At 36.2% G+C, this 26,528-nt stretch overlaps 1 protein-coding gene across 2 annotated transcripts; it reads left to right on the plus strand.

Moving 5' to 3' along the window:
* The first annotated feature begins 5,358 nt into the window (after window positions 1-5,358).
* LOC123564264 (eukaryotic translation initiation factor 4E-like) lies at window positions 5,359-22,676 on the plus strand. 2 transcript variants are annotated; one of them, XM_045357680.2, is made up of 7 exons: window positions 5,359-5,473; window positions 7,108-7,271; window positions 8,460-8,523; window positions 9,905-10,018; window positions 11,185-11,324; window positions 16,223-16,277; window positions 18,211-22,676. In XM_045357680.2, exons 1-7 carry the CDS (start codon window positions 5,444-5,446, stop codon window positions 18,268-18,270), a joined length of 627 nt encoding a protein of 208 aa, XP_045213615.1. In that variant the 5' UTR covers window positions 5,359-5,443; the 3' UTR covers window positions 18,271-22,676. The 2 variants fall into 2 exon arrangements, with proteins under 2 accessions (XP_045213615.1, XP_045213614.1); XM_045357679.2 differs by having other exon boundaries at window positions 5,361-5,479.
* The last annotated feature ends 3,852 nt before the right edge of the window (window positions 22,677-26,528 follow it).

A 26,528-nucleotide genomic window follows, 5' to 3' on the forward strand; every position in this document is an offset into this window, starting at 1 on the left:
AATATTGGAAACAATTTTATCTTTGACTGTAATAATCATTCTAGCCTGTGTAAAATTGAACAAATCTTTAATAAAATCTGTAAAAAAGATCCTTAGGAAGCATAGAATTCAACCAAGCAGAATAATAGCAGATTCGGTTTGAATGAGTCTGTTCATGAGAGGTAATGAAATGTGCAACGCCTCTCACAGCCCCTAGCACCGGCTTAATCGGAACTCTATTACACATCTATTGAATAGATTCCATGACCCCAAAGGACCAGAAAATATAACAACACTGAATCCAAGTACGGCGAGACATTTTACAGCCGCCACATGGTACTTAAAGATTGCTGTTGTGATAGTTAATAAAATCTGTAAAAAAGATCCTTTGGAAGCATAGAATGCAACCAAGCAGAATAATAGCAGACTCGGTTTGATTGACTGTTCATGAGAGGTATTGAAATGTGCAATACCTCTCACGCCCCTAGCACCGGCTTAAACGGAACTCTACAACACACCTATTGAATTGATTCCATGATCCCAAAGGACCAGAAAATATAACAACACTGAATCCAAGTACGGGGAGTCTTTTTACAGCCGCCACACGGCACTTTAAGATTGCTGTTGTGATAGTCAATAAACTCTGTAAAATATTTGAATACAATTTTCAATCAACCGATGAAAACATGAATAGTGAAATTATAAATAAATTTGATTTTAAAAAGGCCACTGGTGTTTACAAAATATTTGTGAAATTGGTAAAAGCTGAAAAAGAGGCTTCTGTGTAACACTATGTTAGTAAATAAATCTTAAGAAACAGGTGTTTTTCCTGATCAGTAACAACGCCCCCCCCCCCCCACCCATCCCCTAAAAAAGTCTCTCCATTTTAAAGCAAAAGGATGAATATAAAATTAATGTTATAAGAAGTCTAATTCAGACCAGTGAGCAAACGTCCCATTCCATTAACAATTTTTGAAGAAGTATACAGTGGCCGAATGTCTTTTTATTTTGATAACATTTTAGTAATTTTAAATGCTTTTAGAAAGAATGATGGGTGTCAGACTATATTGATTAGAATGCCACCCATTCATATGGATTTATCAAACAGCACTCATCATGATATTTTATAACATAAATTGTCATGTTATGAGATATCTGATAAATCTGTGAAACTGTTACAATTATTTTTATATGCTAGAAGGGAGCATATTATGTTATGACGCCGGTGTCCGTCCGTTAGTAATTTCGTGTCCGTTCTGTAACTCTTGAACCCCTTGATAGATTTCGAACAAGCTTGATACAAATTTTCACCACATCGAGACGACATGCAGAGCGCATGTTTTGGATGGCTCGCTTCAAAGTCAAGGTCACACTTAGGGGTCAAAGGACATATGATTTTGTTTCGTATCCGTTCTGTAACTCTTGAACTGCTAGAAGGATTTTAAGAAACTTGGCAGAAATGTTGACCACATCGAGACGACGTGCAGAGTACATGTTTCGGATGGCTCGCTTCAAGGTCAACGTCACAATCAGGTCAAAGGTCATACCTTCTGGCCTATATTGCTCTGTATTGCGGTGCTCTTGTAAGCAAAAAGAAAGCAACAGATTAAAATAGATAGAATTGTAAGTTCTTGGGCAGATAGGCATAAGGGTGTTCATCTTTATCAAGACTCCATCTTACGCGCCTTTATCCACAAATCTAGTAAAACATCAAGATCTAGGTCATCAAGGGGTGCATTTATATTGATACTAGTCCACGGGCCAATGAATTTTAAACCCCTATCTTCAAGAAGTTGAAAAAAGTATGCATATCTTACTAAAAAGAATTATAAATCCTAAAGACAGAACTAGAAATGTGTCCATGGGACACAGATGCCCCTACTACATGACAGAGGACACAGATCAACTTGGGGAAAACAATAAGTTGCTATTAAAAAAACGCAAAACGCATATAATGTACACATAAACATATATGCTTTCTTGGGACGCGAAACACCAGGTGCACATCTGCACATGCTGACCAACATTCCTGTAAACTTTGGTGACTCTAGGTCAAATACTTTTGGAGCTATGCGCGATACAGCATTAAAATGACCAATTTTTAACTAAGTCTGGGGCTATAATTCCTACACGACTGAATGAATCCGGACGCGAAACCCCAGGTGCACAACTACACATGCTGACCAACATTTCTGTAAAGTTTTGTGACTCTCGGAAGGACGGACGGACGGAGGACGGACGGACGGACAAGGGCAAATCTATACGCGCCCACCCCCAAAGTGGGGGCATAGAAACATGCATTGCACCTGAAGTTAGGCTCTTTCAGATATAATAAGTGAATGAAGTATTGCCATGCAATACAAAGTCCCATACTGGAAGGCACCTAATTTTCTCCACTGCAGTATAGCATAATGAACTGATATCTGTCAATGATGTAGAAACAATATTGTACTATATATACAATATGTTATAACAAAATACTTGGATTAAAATTTGTATATATAAAAACCTACAATTGTTTTTATATGGCATTGTTTTTGGCCGATTATCAAAAGGTATCATATAAGTTATTTATAGTAACAACAAAGGAAAATTAATCCTGAAAAAATCGTATATAGTATAAGTCCACTAGAAACTCTTTACCAGGTAGAGATAGGTCAAAATACACCTAAACCTAAAAATTGGATGTAACATGCATGTTGTACCACAGAAAACTGATCTCGATTTTTCCCTACTGCCAGTAATAAATAAGTAACAATATAATCTATTTATAGTAATAATAAAAGGGACATAATTCTAAAAACAGAAGTGCCTAATGGTGGTGAACATTTGTACCAAGTTACATCAAAATCCCTCCATGCATGAAGAACAAATGCTCCGGACAAAGTCATTCTAGAATTTGACCGTTGACCTCTAAGTGAGACCTTGACCTTAGACCTAGGGACCTGATTCTTGTGCATAACAATCCGTCTCATGGTAGTGAACATTTATGCCAAGTTACATCAAAATCCCTCCATGAATGAAGAAGAAATGTTCTGGACAAAGTCATTCTTGTATCTGACCTTTGGCCTCTAAGTGTAACCTTGACTTTAGATCTAGGGACCTGATTCTTGTGCATAACAATCCGTCTCATAATAAGGAACATTTATGCCAAGTTACATCAAAATCCTTCCATGCATGAAGAAGAAATGTTCCGGACAAAGTTATTCTTGTATCTGACCATTGGCCTCTATGAGACCTAGGGACCAGGTTCTTGCGCATGACACTCCGTCTCATGATGGTGAACATTTGTGCCTAGAAATATTAAAATCCCTTTAAGGATTGTTTAGTTACAGACTGAACAGGAAAAAAGCCCTTTTGGCCTTTGACTGCCAGGTGTGACCTTGACCTTGCAGCTAAGGGCCCGGGTTTTGCGCATGACACCTTGTCTCATCCAGGGGTGTGCCAAGAATTATTGAAATCCTGTTTTGCATGACAAAGTTATAGACAGGACAGGAAAATTCCCATTGACCTCTCAAAGTGTGACCTTGACCTTTAGGCTAGGGTTCTAGGTGTTGTGCGTGACACGTCGTCTCATCATGGGGAACATTTATGCCAAGTTATATTAAAATCCCTTGATGGATGACAGGGTTATAGACCGGACACGAAACAGACCCTGTTCATGCCATGTTAACATTTGACTGCCAAGTGTGACCTTCTCAAAAAGTGAGTTTCTGGACCGGCAGGAAAAAAATCCTGTTGACCTTTGACCTCCAATTTTGACCTTGACCTTTGAGCCAGGGGTCCGGAATTTGCACCTGGCACGACGTCTTATCATGGGGAACATTTGTGCCAAGTTATATTAAAATCCCTTAATGAATGACAGAGTTATAGACCGGACACGAAACAGACCCTGTTCATGCCATGTTAACATTTGACTGCCAAGTGTGACCTTGACCTTTGAGCTAGGGGTCTGAAAGTTGTGCATGACACATCGCCTTATTATGAGGTACATTTGTGCCAAGTAATAAAACATGTTGCAGAACTAATCAGGTTGCTAAAATCAAAACGTTCGATAAAATCTACTGAAGGTTTTGAAAGACAAAGTTTAAATCTCCAATCAACATAAAATTATAAAATTTAGATAAAATATTGTCTACTTTAGGCACAAGGATGTCAAAAAACATGTTGTCTTTAAAATTTGATGGTCTGTAAACACAAGTTATAATCCATTTTGGATGTTTGTGTCTCACTGAACGGATTTCTTCAAATGTGGAAAAGGAAGTATTTAGAAATAACTGTTTATCAATGACTATGTTGTTACTAGATACATCAAAAAAGGAATTTGTAAATTTGAAAGATGAGCAAGATAGACAAATCCATGGTTTGTCGCTCTTTCCAAGTTGGATATAATCAGCAGGAGTGACGTTAGCACATTTTATATGCCACCATAGATTGCATATTTCACACAGTATAGCTCGGTGCTTCTTAGCTACTGGTTTACGACATTCACCGCACGCGAATTTGGTGGGCACAGGGTTTAACGCCACATCTCCACAAAGAACAATCAATATTATTCTGAACTTTTTACTAATAATAAGTGATTGGTACTTTAACCGTCTAGTATATTTGACATTATAGTAAACTATAGACATGGAATTACATGGGACTTCATTTACACATGGTAAGGTGAGATGAGGTGAGGTGAGGTGGCAAGACAAGGCAAAGACGAAGGCAATGCAAGGTAAGGAAAGATAAGGGCAAGGCAAGGTAAGGGCAAAGACAAAGACAAAAGCAAGGCAAGACAAAACAAGGCAAGATAAGATTTATTTTAAGTCGGCAAGACATATAACAATACAACATATGCTCTGACTGAGCTTTTTAACCGACTAATGAAAACAAGTATAAATAACAAATATATAACAGTTGAAATAAAAAAATTTCATTAGTACAAACAAATTACTACATGATAGTCTGCATAATTCATAAATACTTAGTTATTTAAAACCAGGAGTTTAGATAATTGAAATATGATTATTTAAGATTACAGATTATCCTTATCTACACCAATTGTACAAACGAAATACTAAGAGACAAGACAAGTAAAAAGGACGGTTCTATAAAAAAACAGTTATCGTATGAGAGCTCATTAAAGGTGGTACTAGAATCAACTCCACTACTGAAGAAATTTAAAGGTCCCTTCAAAAGTACTTAACCATTTTTAACAAAATGCATAATATCAGTACATATTTTTTTAGTGTGAAGAAAATATTTCTGAATATCGAAATTGCTTTTGTGCTTGGCTGATATGAAGTGAAAGTGATAATTATGCCTTGTGATTGACCAGAGAGGACTTCCAAAAATGAACTTTTTGTTATACAAGTCGTCTTTACTTTATGTTTATAAACTTTATGTTTTAGCCTCGTTTTCATGTGCCGGTAATTTCACGTGACCTTATACCATATTGGATTTCCAACCTCAAAACATGGCATCGGGTGAACCAGACATAAAAGAGGTAGAGGTACTAAACTAACCGACTTAAAGAATAACTTTGAATCCCTTTTACTTTTCTATCAATCTGGCTAGAGAAAGTTTTTTGTTGAAAAGTCACGTATCCTGCTCTGATACACCATACGCCATGCCATGTAGATCCGTTTCAAGTGCTTGACCATATTTATCAATATGAAAGCAATGGCAAAGACAGTATACACCTGGTACAGACAATGAGATGACACACTATCTCTTAATGTGGTTGTGACAGAAAGTAATTTTGTTGTAGGCCTGATTCACAACCACAATTAGACTTCTTAGTTGACACTGTATAAACAGATCTCCAAGTTCCAACTTCTAAGGAAGTGTCTCTGTCTGGTAAGGCTATGCCAAATTGATTAGCAGCTCATCTGAATCACCTCATCAAAGATTTTATGTCTGAGAAAATAGTACTAGCAATTCACCCACAAGTATTTACAGAAAAAAATCTTTGAATTTTTTGTTTGATTAGGCAGCCAGTCAGTATCAGATTCAGCCATATGTTCAGTAATCAGACAGGTTTTAAATACTACTTTTATTTAAAGCCAGACCCAGATCTTTTAAAATATAACTGTTTCTGTTGTCCTATTCTCTGGAAAGTAAACAGAATATTAGATTTCAAAGCAATTAAATGGTAGGGAATGGGTTTCAGGAAAGAACCAGTTTTCGGACACATGTCTGTACCGTAAAATTGAATAATTACGATGTTTCATGTCATGTTTCTAGTCATTATTCAACTTCACTATACCATGGTTACGAGAGGAAATGTCTTGTTGTGGCGGTCGTCGGTTCGACGCGGTCATCTCTTCTGATTTGAAACTAAAGTTACTTCGAGACAAAAATTCCATCTCCTAATGTTCATAAATGAACCAAACTTTTTGAACGACAAGATTATTTATTGGCCAGTCTGGAGTCTGTGCCTTTAATATTAAAAGCAAATATTGAAAATTGTATGCTAATATTAATGGACAAAAAAAGCACTAGCTAAATTTAGCTAGTAGAAAATATTGTTATATTTGACTGATGAAGTCACTGTCCAAGAGTACTAAGAGTAAGAAGATAGTTCCTGAAAATTTGTGACATATAGAAAATTATATGTTTTTTTGCAGTGAAAAATAAATACAGTAAAAGTTTGCATTCTGTTTTATCAATATTTTTCAGTATTAGAAAGTATATGTCAGATAGTATCAATTATTACATACTCGTTTCTATTCCCCGTTAAGATATACTGATACCGGAAACGTCGATATTTTTCCATACACTGACGCCTGAATTTCATATCGGGTGCGTGACGTAACTGTGTGTGTGTTGCTGCACTATTTTTTTTATTTTGTTCAGTATTGTCAATCCTATTCAGGCTATTGAACAAATTTATGATATTTACATTATACGTGTAGATGCGTATGTAATAAAAAGGTTATTATCTTTGCATCGGAAAATATGCACGAGTTCTTCAGCGGAAATATTGCGCGACTTTAGGAGCGCAATATTCTTCCGCTGAAGAACGAGTGATAGTACTCTTTATCCCGATACAAAGCTAATAACCTATAAATATTGTCTTTAGCAACCCAAAAACTTTCTTGTATGTTTTAAAAATGTTAGTCTGTTTATATTTTTCAGGATTCTGGTCAGGAAGACCAGCAGATAGTCTCTCCAGACATGTTGATCAAACATCCTTTGCAAAACAGATGGGCAATGTGGTTCTTCAAAAATGACAAAAGCAAAGAATGGACAGCAAATCTCAAACTTATCACAGCATTCGACACAGTAGAAGATTTCTGGGGGTATTTATAACAGTTTTTGCATGTTTAAGTGAATTTACATTTTAGTTTGCACAGAATGTAGATTGCTTGTTCTGTAAAATAAGATAGTCAGTATTCAGTACACACATAATGATGTGTCTTGTAGCATATCTTAGAACAGTATTTTCTGCATTTTTAGAGTTGAATCTTGCCTGAAATATGCATACTTTAGCAATTTATACTACAGTAAGTGAGTAACTACCAGTAAGACATATTTGGGGACTTCTTTAAATGGAGGTAGTGTATGATAGAAAAGGCTTAATTCCAGAAGCTGGCCTGGTCCTTATGCATGTCAGATGTAAGTCAAACAAAAAATGTTTTTTGGCAATCTTTGCTTTCTGGATATAACTTTAGTACAATATAAAATAATGACTTGAAATTTAAAATGTATCTTTATCATCATCATCTGCAGGTGTGGTAACAATCCCCATAACTTGATTTGTATTTTTGACCAAATTATGCCCCTTTCATACTTAAATTGTTTGATAATTTCACTGTCAAATCGCCGAATAGTGTCCAGAGCGCGCTATCTTATGGACAGCTCTTGTATTGTTTATTGTCTTGAGAGTTCAGATATGCAGGAAGTGAACAATGAGAGCATCAGCCCAAGTAGTGAAATATACAAGCATCTGAATGATGGACCATGGTAAATTAGGCGATTAACAAGAAGGCCTTGTCTATTTTTGTTCTAATGTCCTTGTTTGAGAAAGATGAAATTGTGCTAGACTTCATTCATTCATGTTGTAATGAGTTTGATGCCATATGGTTATTTGATGTCATCATGAGCCTGTTTGTTTTGTAAACACTAGAGTAGAGTTGTATGGGGTTATTGAAAATAACCCCGAGAACGTAACACGAGCGATGCAAAATCAGGCCTAAATCTTACTCTCCATTTTTTGGGAAGTGAACAACAGCGTAGCAGAACCGAAAGCTTAGAAAGGCCACTGGACTGATTTGATAAATGACTAAATACAAAAGTAGTCTGTTTAAGTTTGATTCATCATAAAGTAATTAATCATATTAGAAAGACTAAAAATTTATCTTGTATAAATCATACCATAATTTTGACAAAATTTTGGGTATAATGCAAGCATTAGTTTAGGCAAGTTAGGATGACACTTATAAATGCACTTGCATATGTTAGAATGGCAGTTATATTTTCTTTTGCAGATTATACAACCACATACAAAAAGCTAGTAGATTACCATCAGGATGTGATTATTCATTATTTAAGGTATGTTGAAAAAGAAACCAAGAGAGCTCTATAACTTCACAAGATTAGTGGTCAGTGAGACTCTTTTAAGACTGTACATTTATTTCAATGACTTGTGTGTTTTCTAAACAATTTGTCCATATTTATGCCCCCCTTCAAAGAAGGCGGGGTATTTTGTTTTGCAGATGTCTGTCTGTAGACCAGTCGGTTTCCGAATGATAACTCAAGAATGCTTGGGCCTAGGATTATGAAAGTTTATAGGGAGGTTGGTAATGTCCAGCAAATGACCCCTATTGATTTTGAGATCAGTAGGTCAAAGGTCAAGGTCACAGTGACCCGGAACAGTTAAACGGTTTCCCGATGATAACTCAAGAACGCTTGGGCCTAGGATCATGAAAGTTGATAGGGAGGTTGATCATGGCCAGCAGATGACCCCTGAAGATTTTGATATCAGTAGGTCAAGGGTCAAGGTCACAGTGACCCTGAACAGTTAAACAGTTTCCAGACGATAACTTGAGAACGCTTGGGCCTACGATCATGAAACTTAAAAGAGAGGTTGATCATGACCAGCAGATGACCCCTATTGATTTTGAGGTCAGTAGCCTAGGTCAAAGGTCAAGGTCACAGTGACCCGGAAGAGTAAACCTTTCCGGACGATAACTTGAGAATGCTTGGGATCACGAAACAGAACAGTAGAACTCTTTTTGCCAAATGACTAGGGAATGCTTTGGTCAAAAATCACATTTGGTACGGAGTTCACCTATGACTGGTAAATGACCTATAATTATTGATTTGAGGTCAGTATGTCAAACGTTCAGTGCACAATGATGATATAATTTCTGTTCCTTGTGTAGTTACTGAATGCATCGAAGGGGGCATTTCATGTTCTAAGAGCTCTTGTCTGTGAATAAAGTTTTAGACATCACGAAATCATAGAGAGAAAGAGTTGTTTTATATGAAAATGGAACAGAATATAAAACCTGCATGTTAATTATATGTTTATTATTGATTATATAATACATGATATATATAATTAATTAATGTGTTTAATTGGAACACACAATCCAGGTCAAATGGCTTAACTTTGTGCCTGCTTCATATCTTCTAAACCGTGTGAGAAGTTTTCATAATACTAGCATCATAAATTTATCCTATCAGGACAATGTCAGGGTGCACAACCCACATCATTGGGTTCAAAGTCTAGGACACACTTGGTCAAAGGTTATGATCACTACATTTCACTTGCTCTCTATGCAGGTGATATCTTGCAGTATTTGTCACCTTTAATGAGAGCTCTACTTCAGTTTAGATTAAAACAGGTATGAAACATGTTTCAGTTTCCACATTATTTGAGTGCTGTAGTTTTAATGTGTAAGACAACAGTTGTGTTGATATATTACAGGATGGTATACAACCTATGTGGGAAGATGCATCAAATAAAAATGGTGGCAGGTGGTTAGTAAATCTCAACAAAAACCAACGACAAACAGAATTAGATAACTTTTGGTTAGAAACAGTAAGTATTTGGTTTGACTGTAGCAAAAGTTTTATTTTATGCCAGATAAATATTTCTTAGAAGAGTAATTGTTTTTATTTGATTGTAAAATCATCTAGGGGCCTGCATGGCTGACTGGTTAAGGTGGTTTACTTTGAATCACTTGCCCCGCCCCCTCCCCCCACCCCCTTGGCTTGGAGTGTAGAATTCTTTCATGTTAGGAAGTCATCCAGCTCATTGTTTTTACACAGGTGTCCATTCAGGTCTGGAATAATGCACAGAGGGAGCACATCAGGTCTTTCTCCATCATAAGCTGGAAAGTCGTATGACCTTTATGTCTGGGCAACGTTGAACCAAACTAAAAGAAAACACAGTAAAATTATTTGATATCGCAGTATGCTTTAAGGACGTATGCTAGAATTTGGTGCGAAAATTTTCCCAATAACAGAATTTCTTCAAACTTTGGATATTGAAGGACAATCATCTAAGAAACAAAAAAATGCAATAAAAATCATAGGTCACCGTTATCGAAAAAGAGTTATCTGCCCTTGAAAACCGCATTTCCCCAAAAAATGGCGTTTTCAAGGGCAGATAACTCTTTTTCGATACCGGTGACCTATGATTTTTATTGCATATTTTTGTTTCTTAGATGATTGTCCTTCAATATCCAAAGTTTAAAGAAATTCTGTTATTGGGAAAATTTTCGCCCATCTCATATACAGGGAATTCTAGCGTACACCTTTAACAAGAGGTGTTCAACTTATATTTGAACCCTTTACAAACTTATATTTAATTGTCTGTATTCCATTGCAACAAATATTGTATTTGAGATCCATTTCATTAACAAGTCATTCTGCATTGGCTTAGACAAAGACAAGTTTCTTCCATTTGTCCTTGAGATCAGTTTTAAGCATTGAAGAGTTGTTATAGTGCCTTTCTGCCGTCATTTATTCAGGATTCTATATATACCATAGGCTAAAGCACCTGCATACAGATACTATAGAATCTGTTCCAACAGAGTTATTAAATTGAATGTTGTAGTTTAAGGTGAGATACATGTATGGTAAGATGCAGTGTGTTGATGAAATATCAGATATTATGTTAAAATTTCTAGAAACAGACTATGCATATTCTTCTCAAAAAATCGCCCAAAATCAGTTTAACCTTGTTATCTTTTCTGTTTTCAGTTATTATGTTTAATAGGAGAAGCATTTGACGATTTAACAGATGATATATGTGGTGCCACAATTAATATCAGAAATAAGGGAGATAAACTTGGTCTTTGGACACGAGATGCTAGAAGAGGAGATGCTACGTTGCAAATAGGGTATGTACTCTGTCAAGTAACCATGTTGCAGGTTTTTGTTCAACTTAACCGTCGGTGTCAAAAATTGACCCTATTTATATGTTTATTTGGGTTATGTAAATAACAGCTACAATGTAGAATAATTGTTAGAATGCAATCCCACCTTTGTAAATGTTACACACAAAACATCTTTATATACATAATGGTAACTTTTAATTTTTCCCAATTAAGACAATTTCAGAGAGCATTTTCCCAATTCTACCAGTGTTTATGGCATTCTGAAATGATGAAAAGAGAGCCAGTCAAGTAGTTCTAAAGTTTATAGCTTGACTATTCGAAGAATAAGAAGGGTTATTGCACTCGCCCCAACGTCTTGAGTCGGCATCTGTGTTGATTAAAGTTTTTTGTGATGTCAGATTTTGTCTTTAACTCTTTCGCTGCCAGGAACCCTTAAGATAAACTTCTGCCCAGTGCCAGGCATTTCTGCGAGTATTCCTGAAAATGACATATGCTGACTTAAAAGTAAACTGTCTGTTCATTATGAATGTATCCTAATGAAACTTCACATACATTATGAGGATACTTTCTTGTGTTAATGCTGTACATTATTTACTGCATTAATCTTACATTCTGACCATTCTGAATGTTTTGCAGAACATGTCTTTGGTTATGCTGATTCACTCTTTATGGATGACGATTTCTAACTTGCAGTGGGTGGGGAATATTTTCTTCATCTGAATTTTCGGATGAAATGACACTACTTTCGTCACTTTCAAAGTCACTCTCCAAATCTGAATCGTTAAATATAGTTTGCAAAACTTCGCTGACATGTATTCTAGAACGAGGAGGCATTTTACACAGATATCTATTCCAAATCCTAAAGAAGATGCGAAAATCGTCCAGCATTTTTGCACTTGAATAAAATCATGGATAAAAGCCGTTACCGGAAGTTTTCAAATGAAATAGGCGAAGAACGACTACTCCTTCCTACAATGTTCAGTAACTTTGCCAAAATTGGCTCCCCTCTAATTATGTTTCCCACCACACAGTGGTGTGGGAGACATATTGATTTACTCCAGTCTGTGTGTGTGTGTGTCTGTCACAAAGCTTGTCCGCACTCTAAGTCGAACATTTCTCATCCGATTTTCACCAAACTTGAACAAAATGTGTTTGGCCATGAGACCTCGGCCAAGTTCGATAACTAGCCAAATCGGTCCAGGCGTCTTGGAGTTATGGCCCTTGAATTACCAAAAATCGGCCTTTTTACTCTTGTCCGCACTCTAATTCAAACATTTTTCATCCAATCCTCACCAAACTTGAACAAAATGTGTTTGACCATGAGACCTCAGCCAAGTTTGATAACTAGCCAAATCGGTCCAGGCATTTTGGAGTTACGGCCCTTGAATTACTGAAAAATCTGCCTTTTTAGCTCACCTGTCACAAAGTGACAAGGTGAGCTTTTGTGATCGCGCGGTGTCCGTCGTCCGTCCGTGCGTCAGTGCGTCCGTGCGTCCGTCCGTAAACTTTTGCTTGTGACCACTCTAGAGGTCACATTTTTCATGGGATCTTTATGAAAGTTGGTCAGAATGTTCATCTTGATAATATCTAGGTCAAGTTCGAAACTGGGTCACGTGCCATCAAAAACTAGGTCAGTAGGTCTAAAAATAGAAAAACCTTGTGACCTCTCTAGAGGCCATATATTTCACAAGATCTTCATGAAAATTGGTCAGAATGTTCACCTTGATGATATCTAGGTCAAGTTCGAAACTGGGTCACGTGCCGTCAAAAACTAGGTCAGTAGGTCTAAAAATAGAAAAACCTTGTGACCTTTCTAGAGGCAATATATTTCACAAGATCTTCATGAAAATTGGTCAGAATGTTCACCTTGATGGTATCTAGGTCAAATTCGAAACTGGGTCACGTGCCATCAAAAACTAGGTCAGTAGGTCTAAAAATAGAAAAATCTTGTGACCTCTCTGGAGGCCATACATTTCACAAGATCTTCATGAAAATTGGTCAGAATGTTCACCTTGATGATATCTAGGTCAAGTTCGAAACTGGGTCATGTGCCATCAAAAACTAGGTCAGTAGGTCTAAAAATAGAAAAACCTTGTGACCTCTCTAGAGGCCATATATTTCACAAGATCTTCATGAAAAGTGGTCAGAACGTTCACCTTGATGATATCTAGGTCAAGTTCGAAACTGGGTCACGTGCCATTTAAAACTAGGTCAGTAGGTCAAATAATAGAAAAACCTTATGACCTCTCTAAAGGCCATATTTTTCATGGGATCTGTATGAAAATTGGTCTGAATGTTCATCTTGATGATATCTAGGTCAAGTTCGAAACAGGGTCATGTGTGGTCAAAAACTAGGTCAGTAGGTCTAAAAATAGAAAAACCTTGTGACCTCTCTAGAGGCCATACTTGTGAATGGATCTCCATAAAAATTGGTCAGAATGTTCACCTTGCTGATATCTAGGCCAAATTTGAAACTGGGTCATGTACCTTCAAAAACTAGGTCAGTAGGTCAAATAATAAAAAAACCTTGTGACCTCTCTAGAGGCCATACTTTTCATGGGATCTGTATGAAAGTTGGTCTGAATGTTCATCTTGATGATATCTAGGTCAAGTTTGAAACTGGGTCAACTGCGTTCAAAAACTAGGTCAGTAGGTCTAAAATTTTTAAAATCTTTTGACCTCTCTAGAGGCCATATTTTCAATGGATCTTCATGAAAATTGATCTGAATGTTCACCTTGATGATATCTAGGTCAAGTTCGAAACTGGGTCACGTGCGGTCAAAAACTAGGCCAGTAGGTATAAAAATAGAAAAACCTTGTGACCTCTCTAGAGGCCATATTTTTCATGAGATCTTCATGAAAATTAGTGAGAATGTTCACCTTGATGATATCTAGATAAAGTTCAAAACAGGGTCACGTATCTTCGAAAACTAGGTCAATAGGTCAAATAATAGAAAAACCTTACGACCTCTCTAGAGACCATATTTTTCAATGGATCTTCATGAAAATTGGTCAGAATTTTTATCTTGATAATATCTAGATCAGGTTCAAAACTGGGTCACATGAGCTCAAAAACTAGGTCACTATGTCAAATAATAGAAAAAACGACGTCATACTCAAAACTGGGTCATGTGGGAAGAGGTGAGCGATTCAGGACCATCATGGTCCTCTTGTTACTCTTGTCCACTCTCTTCAGTCGAACATTTCTCATCCGAACTTCACCAAACTTGAACAAAATGTGTTTGGCCATAAGACCTTAGCCAAGTTTGACAACTAGCCAAATCTGCCCAGGCTTTTTTGATTTATGGCCCTTGAATTACTGATTGGATCCACTCGTCCAGACCATCTAATTGGATCCACTCAATAAGCCATTTAGAGACACTAGACATTTTTCATAGGGGCAGTTGTGGGAGACATGCGCTTTTCTCAAAAGCATCTCTAGTTACATTTATTATTTTTATGCCCCCGAAGGGAGGCATATAGTTTTTGAACCGTCTGTCGGTCTGTCAGTCTGTCCTCAATTTTCGTGTCCGGTCCTTTGTCATCGATGGATGGATTTTCAAATAACTTAGCATGAATGTGTACCACAGTAAGACGAAGTGTCGCGCGCAAGACCCAGGTCCGTAGCTCAAAGGTCAAGGTCACACTTAGACATTAAAGGATAGTGCATTGATGGGCGTGTCCAGTCCATATCTTTGTCATCAATGGATGGATTTTCAAATAACTTGGCATGAATGTGTACCACAGTAAGACGACGTGTCACGCGCAAGACCCAGGTCTGTAGCTCAAAGGTCAAGGTCACACTTAGACATTAAAGGATAGTGCATTGATGGGCGTGTCTGGTCCATATCTTTGTCATCGATTGATGGATTTTCAAATTACTTGGCATGAATGTGTACCACAGTAAGACGACGTGTCGCGCGCAAGACCCAGGTCCGTAGCTCAAAGATCAAGGTCACACTTAGACGTTAAAGGATAGTGCATTGATGGGCGTGTCCGGTCCATATCTTTGTCATCGATGGATGGATTTTCAAATAACTTGGCATGAATGTGTACCACAATAAGACAACGTGTCGCACGCAAGACCCAGGTCCGTAGCTCAATGGTCAAGGTCACACTTAGACGTTAAAGGTCATTTTTCATGATAGTGCATTGATAGGCGTGTCTGGTCCATATCTTTGTCATTCATGCATGGATTTTAAAATAACTGAGAACTAGAATGTGTGACACAGTAAGACGACGTGTCGCGCGCAAGACCCAGTTCCGTAGGTCAAAGGTCCTAAACTCTAACATCGGCCATAACTATATATTCTTTCAAAGTGCCATCGGGGGCATGTGTCATCCTATGGACACAGCTCTTGTTATTATTATAATTAGCAGCAGTGTACAAATTTGACTAAAGTCGCTATCGGCAACGTATATTATTCATTGAATGAGATGATAAATTTTTTATAAGAATGATATGAAAGAGCTTGTGAAGATATGACAAAGTTCACTTATGCCTTATATGGCCTACACAATTTTGAAACAGATTTGTTTAAAAGTTCGGTTAAAGTTCGGTTAAAAACTGAAGGTTTCCCATACCAATAATGTTAAAAGTATTTTCATTTACGTCAGATATTTTCTTTGATGATGAAAGAATTGTAAAATATTTCATGCAGATTGATGAAAATACTTCTTGATGGAAGAAAACATGATCTTTACTCCATTTAGAAACTTTCACTTTTTGGGCCATTTTAGGGCAAAAGTGAACCTTCTCCTTTCCATGTTGTTTCCTTTTCAGTCTGATGCTTGCTTGAAATTTTTGCCCTTTGGGTGTCATGATAATTCATGTATATAAACAGATTTTAGTAGACCTGGGCATCACTTTTAGTTTTAAATTGTTCTGTATTTCATTTCAGAAAAAAATTGAAAGAAAGGCTTAAAATACCTCAAAAAATAGGCATAGGATTTCAGGTCAGTACTTTTTGGACTTTACATTGTTTTATGATTTACTGGAATAACCTTTCTACGTGCACAAGAGTGACAAGACTGTGTAATTAAGATCCAATATGTTCTTTTTGACTTTTAGCTTTAAATGTGTCAGCTTTTTATGCCCCCCGTTTTATGGCGCGGGTTGGGGGCATATAGTGTTACCCCTGTTTGTTTGTTTGTGTGTTTGGGAAAGGGTGGTGTTTGTGTCTGGGCCATAACTTTGACATGCATGGTCTGATTTCAGAATAATTTGACACAAATGATAAGCATGGATAGATGATGTGCCATGTGCAATAACCATTCAAGGTTGAACTTTGCCAATTTTCACTACATATATACTGATAATGTGGTCTTCGTATCCAGTCCATAACTTTGACATGCATGGTCAAATTTCAAAATAATTTGACACAAATGATAAGCATGGATAGACGATGTGTCATGCGCAAAACCATTTCACTAGCTCAAAGGTCAAGGTCACCGTCCTTGGTTGAACTTAGCCAATTTTCACTACTAATACAGATTACTAAATTTTCTGGTTTTCCTATATTTTTTTTAATCCCCCGACGAAAGTCGGAGGGATATAGTTTTGGCGTTGTCCGTCCGTCTTTCCGTCCGCCCGTCCGGAGCCATATCTAGGAAATGGTTGGGAATATTTATTTAAAACTTCATATACATGTTCACCACTATGAGTTCTTGCGGCCCGTCAAGTTTCAGTCAGATTGCCCAAGTAACACCAGAGTTATGGCCCTTAGAAGTTTCTAGTGTTAACTATATAGGGTACTATAAATATGGCAATTTCTGCATCATAACTTTTGATATATTTGACCTAGAACTATGAAACTTAAACAGAAATTAGATCACTATAATGTGGTTGTGTACACACAATTTCCTTAGGATTAAGAGTTATTGCCCTTTAATTGTATAAAAATCCACATATTTGTACATAACAAACTTACCATTTGGTAGAATTTCATTAAATTTCTTGAACCCCTTGAAGGATTTCAAAGAAACTCGGCACAAATGTTCACCACATTGAGACGACATGTAGAGCGCATGTTGTTGATGGCTTTCTTCAAGGTCAAGGTCACAGGGGTCAAAGGTCATGGGAGTGTTTCGTGTCTGCCCATGTTCTTGATGGCTAGCTACAATGTCTAGGTCACACTTAGGGATCAAAGGTCATGCCTTCGGGCGTATATTGCTCAGCATTGCCGTGCTCTTGCTACTGGATAACTTAAGCATGCTTTGCCCATACCTTGATGTGCACATTGATGATAGGTAGTGACTGACCCCTTCTTACTTAGGTCCTAGGGTCATGGTCACAGTGACCTTTAGTACAGACACTGTTTCATCACAATATTTTTAGAACCACTTGATGTTCAGACTTGGTAAGCACATTATGAAGGACCACTAGTGACAGTTCAGTGGGTCAAAGGTCAAGGTCACAATGACAATAAATGCAAAAAGAACATTCAGCATGAACCCTCTAGTCATAGGTCTTGGTCTCTGTCATGATAGATGGATGTATAATCATGTATTATGCAAAGTTGCTGATCATCTGTCTATCTGTTTTCAGTCTACATCCAATAACTTCAGAATGCTTTGACCTATGACCCCCAACTTGATAAATGCATTGCTTCAGGTTTATTTTGCTTCACACAGCAGTACTTTTGTTTTCCATCTGATGCTGGTTCTCTCTTTATAAAATGCCCTGTACGTTATTGCATTGGTTTTGTAGAAAGTTAACCTGCATTAAACTGACTAAAGAATATTATAACTTTGATATTGCCTTGAAATTTGGTTAAAGATTTGATTGGCAATCTATCTGTTTTTTCACTGAAAGAGGATTTGCACTATTTATGGAGTAGAAGGGCTATCTCTTAAACCCGTACATGATCTGTTCTTGTGTATATTTCAGGCACATTCAGACACAGCCACTAAAGCAGGCTCAACAGCGCGAGATCGGTACCGAGTATGACAGCTGCCCCTTCAATCAGATCTTCTTGTATACTTGTTGTTGACTGTTGAAAGTGTTGCATTTCACCGCAGAGTGCTGCATTATTCCCTCATGTGCGTTATACCTGATCTTGTTAAGATTGTATTAGTACAATGATAAATGGAAAGAGATGCTGTAGGTTAAAATCTTGATGTGGAAAATATGTGTCTACATGTGTAGGACTGTGTTGCCTGGTATTAAGACCTACAGCATCAAGCTGTGTTACTTTTATGTGGTTTGACATAGTTATTTACCAGATAGGAAATATGCACAATAGCAGTTTACATAAATGCTAATATGCTTCATTTAAAATTGTCAAATTAATTGGTGTGTAGATTTGACTGAAAAATACAGAACACCACATATATATGTACATACAGTTTGAGGATTTTCAGCAGACCGTTTATTCTAGGAATCATTTACAGTTCTATCCTTTTTGATTGGCAACTTATTTAAATTAAATATAGTGGTGGAACAAGTGTTCGAAGGACACACATCTAGTTTGGGCTTAATAGTTTTCTTTAATTACAATTTGTCAACAATCAAATCTGTTAAATTCTGACAGTATGTTCTGCAGTTGCACAGTTATGAATCTTTTCACTGTATTTGTGGGAATTTGTTACTGTTATAGTTTTTACTAACTGTTGTATGATTTACTCATTGAAAACCCCATTTGCATGTTATGAATCTGTTGTAGAAAGACTTATGAAGATTTACTGTTTATTATTTTGGCATGTATAAAGACTCTTGTTTAGAGGATAAAAATAAGTGATTTTTACTTCACATAAAACAGGATCAAATATTTTCAAAATGAAAAAGTAGTCTGGAAATGAAAGGTATTTTCTGAAGAGTTAAATGTGTAATATATTTTTGAACTTCAGAATTGTTACAATTTATGAGGATATGACTTAATGTATTGAATATATAAAGATGGCCTGCATCAGTGACAATGAAAATATTTTGTAAATGATAGAAAAAAATTGTACTAGTAGCTAACATATTTGACGTGTTTATACTCCAAACATGTTAATTTTACGTGTATGTAGATACGCAAAGTAATTGTTCATTTATCCAAATATGAATTTGGCTCTTATACTAGTATAGCTTTACTTTATTTTCATAAATGCAGAACTCTCAAAATGCATCAAGAATGTCCTATATTCGCAGCAACTCCGAAAATGCCATTTAAAAAAAAAATCCTGTCGACAGTCCTGGGACAAGGCCAGAAGTCATGTTAGATCTGCCATTTACTCTCGTGCTTCCTGCAGACATATGTTTGTTTGAACCCTTACCTGATTTTTTTTTTTAAAAGGATTAGGTGCATGATATATACTAGGTGTAATGATGCAGGTCATATTTATATCTGTATACCTAATATGAGGATATTTAGCAGTTGGTTGAAATCAACAGATTTTTAGAGATATAATGTAAATAGTCCACAGACTGTTCTGAGGTGCAGGCAATAGTGTACCATAAATTTCTCTGCTTTTCTGTATATCTGGTGTGTTTTACATCGTTTAATCTTATGGTGCCTTTAGATAGATATAAAAAAGTTTGGTAGATGTTGTATATATTTAAAGAATGTGTTTGGTGAATGTACTGATTTATGTGTGCTTATTGTTCTTATATGCCAGAAATCAGAAAATCTTGCTAATTATAAATGCTTGTACTTTTGTTCCTATAAGTTGATATGTGTAGAATAATGCATTTCAGATGTAACATCTTCATATGTGGCATATTTTCCATAAAATAAGATCGGCAGTGGCTTACCAGTTTCATTTGCATATAGTTCCTGCAAGAGGGTGAACTATTTCAATGGCATTTTTTTGGATCACTAAAATATATTTTTCAAGGACTTTGCTTTCTTTTTGTTTTGTTTAAAAGAATATTAACATCTGCCTTAATTTGTTGTGGAAAAAATGACTTATCCTGTTCTACCCATATATCAAAATTAATGTACGAATGATTTTTGGTCCCCTACCAGTGGAACACCAGAGGGTACTGTAGGAATGCCGTCCATTGGTCTGTCCATCTGCAAATCTGGATCCTGCAATTACTCAAAAAGTATTCAAGCTAGGTTCATAAAACTTGGTATGTGAATAGAGGACAATTTGTAGATTATCCACATACATGACTTATGCTTGTAAGTCATAGTTCAAGGTCTTAATTGAAGGTCAAGTAAAAACAGTTTCTGCTCCATAATTTTGTATGCATTGATTATCTTAGTTGTAAACACAAACACATGATGAGACAAGATGTCAACACATGATCTATGCTTGTCGGTTAAAGGTCAAGGTCATTGTTCAAGGTCAAGCAAAAGTATTTCTGCCCCATAACTTATAATTGCATTGAAGGATTTTTCTATTACTACACAGAAATGTTTCCCATGATTAGACTGTGTCATGCACATGACCCATGGTTGTCTGTCAAACGTCAAGGTCACTTTTGAAGGTCAAGTAAAATTATTTCCGCTCCATAACTTATGTGCATTGAAGGATTATCTTAGTACTGCACACAAATGTTCACCATTATGAGACAATGTGTCATGTACATGATCTATGCTTGTAGGTGTCAACCCGCCCGCTTAGCTCAGTAGGTAGAGCGTTGATCTACGGATCGTGGGGTCGTGAGTTTGATGCTCGGGCGGGGGGTATGTTCTCCGTGACTATTTGATGAGTGACATTGTGTCTGAAGTTATTAGTCCTCCACCTCTGATTCATGTGAGGAAGTTGGCAGTTACTTGTGGAGAACAGGTTTGTACTGGTACAGAATCCAGGAACACTGGTTAGGTTAACTGCCCACAGTTACATGACTGAAATATTGTTGAAAAACGGCGTTAAACCCAAAACAAACAAACAAAATGCTTGTAGGTCATGGCCGTTATTGTAATTTAAGTTACGATAGTTTTTGTTTCTTAGCTCCTAAATGCCTTGAAGCATTTTTAGTAAACAGTGATTCCAACAACCACAAGGGCTGTCTGTATTGCAACTGCAAAACTTGGTCACTTGTTTTCTTGACTTTTTAAAATTTGATATCTCATTTTAACACATACAGCATTTTGGCTTGTGTAACATTTTTGAAAATATGATATTATTTAGACACAACTGGCTGCTAAGTCATAAGAAATAGCATATAATGGGATTGTTCATTATTAAGCCTATGTATAGTAATCAATTTGCTTAACAAGTTTAGAGCTAGGTATTTTGGAGAAGTTAAATTATATAAAACCATCGATACTGTCTATTGCAAGACACTGCTAGCCTGTAAATTTATCCCAGGTTGCAATTTGACCAGTCTGAGATATTCTGTCATCATGCTTTCATGTTCTTACTGATATATATACCAGGTTAAAGTATTAATTCATGTATAATTATATATTCTGGTATTATATAAAGAAACCTGTCTTGTTTAACTAATCTGCTTCATGTATGAATATTATTTGTATTGAAGCATTGTAATGTGTATCTTTTCTTCCTTGACTATTTTTATTTCCTTTTGTAGTTTCAAAGGGTATGTTCTTTTGCTTTGTTTCTATAAAAATATTTATTAAAGGTATAAAAACAACTCTAGTAAAAAGAAAGTAAAAAAATGCAAGCAAATAATTTTTCAAATTATTTATTTAACGACTGTATAATTCTGCTGTTTTTATGGAGGAATTGAGGAACATAGTATTTGCTTTTTTGCAGTTACGAAATGAGTGACTTTTTTTAAGGCTGAAGAAATTGTTTACTGTCTGCCTTTTTTAAAACATTGAATCAATGTAGCAGTATGCACTGTAACTGATGTATTTAGTTAAGTTTAGACTACACATTATTTCTACAGTTTTATTGTGCAAAATATTTATTTCTAGTATTTTTTAATATCTAAAGTACACTAATAATCCATATAATTTTCATGGATTTTTTTTTTTGGAGGGAAGGAGTGGGGTAGGTCACTTTTGATAGTTTGGAATTCATATGACTATTAGATTATGGAATTCATACGAAATTTAAATTGGAATTAATTTATCAGACAATATTCTAGTAGAATGCAAAGTAAATGAAATGTCTTGGTATGAAAGCAGTCTAAATGTTAACCAATTTGAACATTTGTAGGAGTTTCGTCTGCTTAATTAAAATTTATAACTTTGGAAAGAGTTAACTGTCAAAAATAATTGGAAGTATTTTTGACAGATTTTTCTAGACTTTGCAGCAGTGGCAGACAATTTTCCAAAGTGGCCAATAGGGTTATGGAAACATGAAAATTAAATGTTTGGTTAGAGATTGTTGAAATATTTAAGTATCTGATGTATATTTTGACTGGAATGAAACTATATTGTGAATGTAGATGGTGATGATGGAGTTTATGCTAAGTAAAATGCAATATTGATTAAATATGAACATTGTGTATTTAATCTGTGTTGTTTATCTTATCACCAAAAATACCAGGAAGAAAGCTTGAATCTACCGATATACATGTACCGTTCCTAGCTCACTCATGCATGAAGTGCTCAAAGTGAGCTAGTGTGGTCATGCTGTGTCTGTTGTGTGTGTCCATGCATCAAACATTTTCTTTAGAACAACATCTCCAAAAGCTCTGAATGGATTTTGATGAAATTTGGCCTGGATATTCCTTCGTTGGTCCTCTACCAAAGTATTTCAAACAGTTCTGCTTGGTTGCACATTGGGTGCTGCCAGAGCTAAAAATAGAACAATCTTCAAATCACATCTCCTAGAATGTTGGTCTGATTTTGAAAATAATTCACACTAACGATTCTTATGTAACCTTCTACCCAGATTATTCAAATTATACCAATACATCAGAAAACTTTACCACCAGAGGCATGGTCACTTCCCTATATGTATATAGTGGAAACTTCTTTAGTGAAACTGCTGGCTTGATTTTAAAATAATTCTTCACAAATGGTCCTTGTGTGACCCACTACCAAGATTTTTCCAGTTTGTCCGATTCTTTTATAAACATGGCCGCCACAGGGCTTAGTCACTTTCTCTGTACGTATACAGTGGGAACTTTAAAAATCTTCTTGTTTCAAACTTCTGGCATTCTGGTAGTAACTGAAGGTAACAGACCATTGTTGATCCCCGCTGGCTGCCAGACCACATCTAATGCTTGCACCAGATCACTTTCAATTTATTAAAATTATCATACTGACACATCATAGAATAAAGGTTCTTCAGTTTAAAGGTCATTTGATGTACTGACCTCAAAATCAATACCTGCCATATACTGTCCACAGACAAACAGTACAAAGCAATTGCAATCTATTAAGTATTTTAAAAAAAAACAATGTTTATATTCAGTTCAAGTTGAAAGCAAAATACATAGGTGAAGGTTTTCGGTATTGTGACAGAATACCGTATTTCCGACCTCATCCCTGGCCTGTTCCCCAAATCGCTGAAGTGCAATGTGAATTTGTTGTTTGCATAAGTCTCCAAAACTGAAATACAGAGGACTACTAATCGGGAAAAATTTTCTACAATACTATTTCAGGAGGTTCCTTGGGCCCCATGGCCAGTAGCAAGGATTTTGTCGTGGACCCCCTCCCCCATTTTCTTTTTCGATATTTTCAGGTTTTTTTTTCAACCTTCAACCTTTAAAATAGATTATGATTGTCCAAATGGTTCCAGTTGGCCTTTGGTAAAAACAGAAAATAAAATTGACTTGCTCAGCAATACAGTGGTCCACTTATCGCTGAAAACTGCATGATTCCTCACAAACGGTCAGTAAGGTGGCATTATTTTGAACAAAACCCGAAATAGCAATATGCTAATAACCATTAATACATGTCAGGTATGAATACTTTCTGTTTTCTCGTTACAGAGATATTCATACATTTTAGTAACCTGAAGGTGTACCGAGGATAGGTACTTTAGTATATACCTACAAATGTGGGTTTAAAGAGTAATTTGAGAACAAAATCTGTAGGAGGAAATCAAAACGCCAGTCACACCAGTTTCCCAAGTTGCTGAAACTTTCTAGTCTGCTACCATATAAAAATTATTTTAAGGTCAAGGAGAAATATTTGTCACAAGGATTTTTTAAAGTATGATTTCACAACATGTAGTTTGTAAATGTGCGGCAAGTGTCAGATCAGGATTTGAACCCGAGACCTCCCCCACAACAGTGTACTTGAATGTCTGGGGTGCTCTAACCAACTGAGCTACCTGGCACCGACTGTCCACATTGAGAAATTACGGGAATTTTAATTTTTAATTTCTGATTGAGCTTCGAGATCTTTATGTCATACAAACTTATAATAAACACAATAAATCAACCATTATACATGTAGTATTAATTTACCATTCTGATATATCAAAACCTGTGAAGACATGTCTAGGGATGTAAGTAAAATAAATGATTTCAAACTCAAAAACTGATCTGTCCATCGTATTGTGTTCAATGCATAATTTAATAACCGTTCCAGGTATTGTTTTCAATCTTGGCATAATTATAGGTCAGTGGAGACAAAGTGCACAATGTGTCAACTAGGTCAAAGGTCAAGGTCATAGCAAGGAGAAATCTGCACGTCAAAAAGTCACATCTGTCCTTTGTATTTTGTGTCTGTTACACAATTTTAAAACTGTTCAAGGTATTGACTTGAAACTTGGAATATAGGTTGGTGGTGATGAAATAATTTGTAGAATGCAAAATCCACATTACTCCCCCCACCCCCTTTAAAAATCAAAATTCACTGTTAGTTTCTTGAGCCTTGATATTCTGTTACTGCTACCGCACAAATCCCCCCCAATTCCCATCCCTCCCACATTATATCACCTCTCACTCCAATACACACAACCCAAAAAATTGTTTTTAACTTTTAATTTCTCCTCCTAGGATCTAAAACTTCCAGCGTATACAATTGAACTTGTATAATTCAAACATCACCCTTCAATCCAACTTATCATTCAGTCTAGCAAATAACATGTATATTATTCGACCCATACAAGACTTGAACATAACCAACTGTCCCGTCAGATATTTTGTAATGCACTTCACACCTTGACCCTCAGACGAGATGCTTGCCAAATATTTGTATCAATAAACACGTCAGAAGTCCCCTCTTGTTAATTTCATTAATTAACAGTTGTTTTTTGGTGCATTTTTTATACTTATTGAGATACATGTACACTATTAAAGGTAGTGTTCTTAGCACAAATTCTTAAATCTTCTATTTGCACTAATAATTTGATCTTCGTTTACAGCGGTGTTAATATTATACTATACCTCTTTTTTGCAGCAAATGAATGTTTGAATTAACACTATTGGAAAAACAATTCAATGACTTGTCAACAGGAATTACTCAAATTGTTTTTTTTCTGGAATGGCTTTTAAAAACATTACTTGTCTTGTAGATTTCCAAAAATACGTTGGGAGCTCCCCCCTCGACTTTCCAACCATACATGTACTTGAATTTTCCCGGCTATTATGGTTTACTTGCCAACTTTGTCTGCTCAGTGTTTTTATCTCAAATGACACTCAAATGCAACATTTTGTCTGGTAGAATCTTAAAGTCTTTAGGTGGAGGACCCCTTATCCTGTAATCCTTATTCACGATACTGGATCATACTTGCCAGAGAGAATTACTCAGATCCCTTAAAAATTCTTTGTCAGGACCCTGTACCTCAGTAGCTATCTGTACTCCAATTATCTGGATGTATTTGGGTGCACTTAATAATCTTCCTTTTTTATTGCAGCATGGCAGAGTGTATGTCTTAGGGTTTGTGTTTGATTCCCAGTCAGGGTTGAAATATTCTAATGTCATTACACTAGCTCTTAGTGCACACTTATCAGTCTGATTGCACACATCTTATTAAACTGATTTGCTGAGACTGCTTTTTCTAGCACACCGGTCTGGTGTTTCCTATTATTTTACCCATGTAAGCAAGTCCGTTTAGCACCACATGACAAATGACTTTCACTTCATTTAAATATACTGCCATAAGAAACTTTGCTGTAGAACTATTTTGTTCTGCTTTATTTGTAAAATATGGTATGCAAGAAAAATAGTCTACCACTGGTTGTAGATATAGATGAGAATATCCAGTTTTTGTTGTGTCTCAGCAGAGCCTCATTACTACCAAAACAGTAACCCTCTAACTAGATATTCCCATCTGCATCTACAGCTAGTGACAAATTACTATAGTCTAAATTGGCCTACATCAGTTCTCTTGAAGAATTTCAAAATGTTTCTGGGAAGACTCCCAATCATTACATTTGCCAAAATTCTTTAAGCTTCTAAA

This window comes from Mercenaria mercenaria, chromosome 2 (genome assembly GCF_021730395.1).
Source record: "Mercenaria mercenaria strain notata chromosome 2, MADL_Memer_1, whole genome shotgun sequence".
Lineage (NCBI taxonomy): Eukaryota > Metazoa > Mollusca > Bivalvia > Venerida > Veneridae > Mercenaria > Mercenaria mercenaria.